This window comes from Sander lucioperca, chromosome 10, assembly GCF_008315115.2.
Source record: "Sander lucioperca isolate FBNREF2018 chromosome 10, SLUC_FBN_1.2, whole genome shotgun sequence".
In the NCBI taxonomy this organism is placed as follows: Eukaryota; Metazoa; Chordata; class Actinopteri; order Perciformes; family Percidae; genus Sander; species Sander lucioperca.
Window position 1 is genome coordinate 16,607,724 of NC_050182.1, and position 5,712 is coordinate 16,613,435.

Genomic DNA, 5,712 nt, shown 5'->3' on the forward strand with positions numbered 1-5,712 from the left:
TCAATCTTCGCATCCCCCCCCCTCTCTCTACCCCTCAGCGTCTCTGAGGCTGCTTTGCAATTCATAGAATTGGTAATTTGCTATTGGGACAAAACGTGAAGGGAAAAATAATCAGATCAACCGGGAGAGGTATAGTGAGGAAGGAGCCAGGAGGAAGAAACACAAGGTTTCTCTCTCCAAGTTGCTGCTTAGTAAAACGCTTCGAGAGGTAAATGATATAAAAAATATATATATAGCCTATTTTATTTTCTTGAATCGGTTGAGTCTAAATTTCCAGGGAAAATCCAGAACAACTGCAGCAGCATGGCAGTGAGGATACAATGTCATGTAAAAAATTAAATTAGACTGTTTTGTGATAAATTATGAATGATTATTACATGTGTAACCTCTATACCGTTGCGTTCGGCTTTTCAAAATAAGATACTGAATGATGAGAATAAATTGGGTATAGGCTAATAGTCACCTGCGATATACGTGTGTGTGTGTGTGTGTGTGTGTGTGTGTGTGTGTGTGTGTGTGTGTGTGTGTGTGTGTGTGTGTGAGAGAGAGAGAGAGAGAGAGAGAGAAAGCGTATCTTGGCCTATCATAACTAAGTGGGTGGTGATGATGAGATCATACAACACTGAAAATTACCGAGACAATACAAATAAATGACATACGCGGAGGCTTTGAAATAAAGCAAATGCTTCCAAATTTGTCACACGTTTACAGCAGCATTCACAGACACATCACATAGCGCTTATTTACACGCCTCTCGTGGTGTGGGTGGCTGCAGAGCTGGAGCATCGCGCCTTGTAATCTATTTAAAATGAGGAGCGCTATAATCATCAGTGACCTATTATAAAGGTGCACGGGCGCGTGTTTGTAAGTGCATGTGTGTATGTTGGACTGGGGGGGGGCAACCCTTCAAAAAAATCTCCGTACTCCCCCACGTGGTTATTTGCAAAACAACCGATCTAAACCCAGGGAAACCTCATCATACCCCGCTGCTGCAGCCCTGTTCACCTTCTTTGGAGATAAAGAATTGGAATAAAAAAAAAATTGAACGGACAGACGGGAGGCTATCTGTGCGCAGGTACACGAAATGAGATGAGTAGCCTACTGTTAAAAACTCAAAGAGACATTTAATAGATAGAACATGTGTTTTTCTATAACATATGTAAGATCGGAGCTCTATCCATCCTGTGCGAAAAATGCGCTCTACCATGCTCTGAAACCCTGCGCCTATTGAATATGTCCCTAGTGGGCTTGAATCGGAGAGGAGCCAATACAAGCGGAAGGGAGGCGTGTCTTCGCTCTTCCCCAAGACCTCCCAGAGCAGGTTGTTGCGTTTGGGCTCTAAAGCCTGGAGACCTCCGAAGTGCTCGTCAGTTTTCGAAGTAGGAGCCATGGCGACAACAGCTCAGTATATTCCGAGGAATAACTCCTTACCGTCTAACCCGCTCATGCATCCGGATTCGGATAGGATGCATCAGGGGACGACTTACAGAGAGGTGCAGAAAATGATGCACCACGAGTACTTGCAAGGGCTTGCGGCTACCAACACAGGACACCCGATGAGCCTGACGCACCACCAGTGGTTGCCCACCTCCAACACCGACTGGTCCAGCGGCACCCACATCGGACAGCAGGAGCACAAAGCCAGCGTGCAGGCGACCCGGGAGGACTTGAGCAGCGGCTTCCACCACAGATCTCACCTGGTGCACCAGCAGACGCAGAGTAGCCACCATGGCTCTTGGGCGCCTACCACGACGCACCACTTATCCTCGCTGTCCCCAGCATCCAACGGCCACCAGCCACTGGTCTACTCGCAGCCTGGATACACAAACCTCAACGCAATGCTGAGTCCCCAGCCCGGCTCCCTGCACCATGGCATGCGGGACCCGCTCCACGACGATTCGGGCAGCCACGACAACCAGATGGAGTCGCCCCAGCAGGCGTTCAGCCACCACCAGGACCACTCGGACGAGGACGCGCCCAGCTCCGACGACCTGGAGCAGTTCGCCAAGCAGTTCAAGCAGCGGCGGATCAAACTGGGCTTTACGCAGGCGGACGTGGGCTTGGCCTTAGGCACTCTGTATGGAAACGTCTTTTCTCAGACCACAATCTGCAGGTTTGAGGCGCTGCAGCTCAGCTTCAAGAACATGTGCAAACTTAAGCCGCTCCTAAACAAGTGGCTGGAGGAGACAGACTCAAACACGGGCAGTCCCACCAATTTGGACAAGATTGCTGCGCAGGGCAGGAAACGAAAGAAGAGGACCTCCATTGAAGTGGGGGTGAAAGGGGCGCTGGAAAATCATTTCTTAAAATGCCCAAAGCCGTCTGCTCATGAAATCAGCAGTTTAGCCAACACTCTGCAGTTGGAAAAAGAGGTTGTCCGTGTTTGGTTTTGCAACAGAAGACAAAAAGAAAAGAGAATGACACCAATTGGGGTCCCTCACCCGAATATGGAGGACGTATATTCCCAAGCAGAGACCCCTCCTCTACACCGTACACTACAGAGTCCTGTACAGTGACTGTTTTCATGAACAATCCGAGCATTTCTGCGGGGGGATAGAAAAGGGAAAGGGACTATGGAGTTTACAGTATTTAAGTTTGGCTTTTGTTTTCCTGAGAGAAAAGAGACATGGAAAAGTTGAACAGATGAGTTTTGCCCTTAGTATTCGGAGATCGTCATGTCCCACAAATAGATGGCAAGAGTGAACATGTTAAGAAGAAAAAAAATCAAGAAAAAAAGACAAAAAAAAATTCGCTATTACTGATTCCGTGCGCATTTAAAGTGAAACAAAGATCTTTATTTACCAAAATTATATGGAGGAGAAGGCATATAAAGTTAATTTGATATGCCATGGCTGTTTCAAATGGGGAGTAATTAAATGTGGCAACTGAGACCATCTGTACCATGAACTGTTGGCGCTCACCAGAATGAGCTGGTTGCCTGAAAAATGATCAACACTGGAGATGAATAGCCTATACACCGAATGGACATTTTTGCTTTTGCAGACTTAAACTGATTAACCAGATTTATGAATATTAGTGTATACTTTCTTTGATATATTGAGTGTGATGTTTTGGTTTGGAAATACTTTAACTTCAGTGTCTCTTTCTGCAGACTTGTTTATGATTTCTCTCATTATTTGCTATAGGTACTGTAACTCATCAGAGCAGCCTCTAATGTTTCTGTTTACTCAGTGGGAGTTGATGGTGGAAAAGTGATGGAAATTATGGCACCCGAAAACACTCATAATTAAGGTCAGACACGTTTCAGAAAAACGTCCAGTGCAACAGGACGTACAAATTCTGACTGCATGCCTTAAAAAAAAAAATATTTAAAGCTTTGCAGCTGACGTAGTCGAAATTTGCAAACAGCACTAGACGCTAAAAGGAGGTAATTCTAAAAACACATTTTATTTTATTTTATTTTTTGGGGGGGGGGGGGGGTGATTGTTTTCAAATGATTGTTTTCTTTGCATGGAGCACTTATTTTTTCGTTGGAAATTATTATTGCAATTTGTTAATACAATTGTGAGTGGAGCTGACCTCCACAGGCTTAAACATAATAAATCCCATGTTTACAGGTTCCTGGTTATCACCACAGAGCGCTGTCAGCTCACACTGCTCACTGCCTGTTAATCCTGTTGTATTCCAAACATTTCAAGAGAGATTGGTCAAATACGAAATGAAAAGTAATAATAACTCAGGTAACTTCAGTGCCCCATGTCGGAATATCACGCCTGTACATGATTTTATTTTTTTTTGTTCCTCTGTGTTTTTAGATGTTTCAATCTGGTTACAACCACACCGTGTTTCCTTTGTCCCATAAATCCACTGTATTATATTAAAACGCTGGATTCGGAGAAAAGAAAATAATCATACCTTAAACAGAAGCGATGAAGGGAGGGACTTAACTTTAGATAACCTATATTTATTTTGTTCTGACCTGATAGGAAATCTGAAAATGTCATGCGTTGTGTGTCATTTCTCAATGTTGGACCAGTCCAAAAGCCTACAGCAGTGCTATCCAATACAGATGAGGGGAAACATTTTTTTTTTTCAAGAAAAAAGAATAATAGTGGAAAAAAAGATTTTAGAGAAAACGTTGCCAGGATTATTTCCGATATGTAAATATGTCCAATATGTAAACTTGTATTTGTCCTGAGATATTGTTTTGTTTTTGTTTCTTTCCGGGCAGTTTTGTACACTTACTAATTCCAAGAAGATATTTTAATATGATTTCATTTATGAATCTGACCATTTATATATATATATTTATTTCTTAAACGTGTTTGGAGCTTTTTGTTTAGCTCTGTTAATGGTTATGTTGCAGTGGATTTCAGTATGTTTTTCTTTTTGTTTACTACATTGGTTGTATGTTGATTGCTAAATGTAGACTGCAAAGTCACATTTATATTTATGTTATAGTAATATTTTATTACTTACATAAAACATATATACAAGAAATGGTCTTTTGTCTTCATTAAGATCCAAAACCACTCGTCCTTTGTTGTTGTCTGTTGTGGCATCACCAGGCAAACAAAGATAAACATGATCATAAAGTGGAATGCTGTTCGGTGTGCTTGAGCATCGGGAAGTGGTCAGCGCACCATGTGTTCAGTCTCAATAGCAGTGATTCGTTATGTAACAGGCGCTCGTTTAAATCAGAAGCTGTGTACATGTGCTGTTAAAGGGAATATACAACAGTATTTTACCTCAGGCATTCCCTGCTAAGTCCACACAGTCTGACGTTGTTCACATATTTGTGTAATAATCGCAGTATTAAATTGTGCAATATCAATACGGAATTATTGTCTTTTCATTGAGTGGTTATTCTTTGTACTACTATTATTAGTATTATCATTATTATTAGTAGAAGTAGTAGTACCTAGGTGACTTTTTTATTTAGAGTAGCCTAAAGGGCCTCCTTCAATCATATTGAGCTGTTTTCCTTATATAAACCATCATCACTTGTCATGTTTGAAGCATTTAAAAGGCGAATTGTGACGAATCTTTGATCGGAGACAGAGGTGCCTGCAGGCAAAAATCCGCCTATGTTCTAAAGATAGAGAAAAAAAGACAAAAAGGATAAACAAAAAACGGCAGGCCCTAAAGTTTAATTAGAGTAAAGACAGGCCCACATTCACAGCCAACATATTTTAATGTTATTTAGCACCTAAATAAATATTCAATTTCTCTAAGTCATATATTAAAGGCCTATAGTCTTAAAGTTAGGCCCTTCTGTCTTCCGTAGTCTATAGTCTATATAGGCCTACCCATAGTCACGGGCCACAGAAGCAGTACGCATTATTGTTCCTACATTTACATCTACATATTAGACCAGGATGCAGTTCGGGTCCATGGAGAGATTTATTGCCCGCGCTGGATTTTAATTCCTTTCACCACATTTACGTTTTCATTTATACTTATACTCGAAATCACCGTGGAAAGCTGTACACCAGTGTTCAAATTGTACATCGACGAAGCTTACAATTTTTAAGTTTGTAAAAGAAGCTAAACATTTTTAGGCTATTATTTCCATATCAGGGGGAAGTTATTTCCAACAGTTTTTTTTGTGTTTTTGTTTTAAATATATTTTATTGGTCTACTTTCTCAGTGAAAGTGTGCCGTTAATCTAACACAAATAGGCTACGCAATACAAAGTTTGAGTAGTAGCAGGTCAGATTTTGGAGACATTTACTCGACGGTTATTAATGT

At 41.5% G+C, this 5,712-nt stretch overlaps 1 protein-coding gene across 1 annotated transcript; it reads left to right on the forward strand.

The window, feature by feature from the left end:
• Positions 1–1,117: 1,117 nt before the first annotated feature.
• pou3f1 (POU class 3 homeobox 1) lies at positions 1,118–2,780 on the forward strand. Its single transcript, XM_031314709.2, has one exon. The coding sequence runs from the start codon at positions 1,389–1,391 to the stop codon at positions 2,514–2,516; it is 1,128 nt and encodes a 375-aa protein (XP_031170569.1). The 5' UTR covers positions 1,118–1,388; the 3' UTR covers positions 2,517–2,780.
• Positions 2,781–5,712: the final 2,932 nt, after the last annotated feature.

What these genes read in the sequence shown, in the direction of transcription:
- pou3f1 (XM_031314709.2), top strand. Translation starts at nt 1,389, where the DNA reads ATGGCGACAACAGCTCAGTATATTCCGAGGAATAACTCCTTACCGTCT.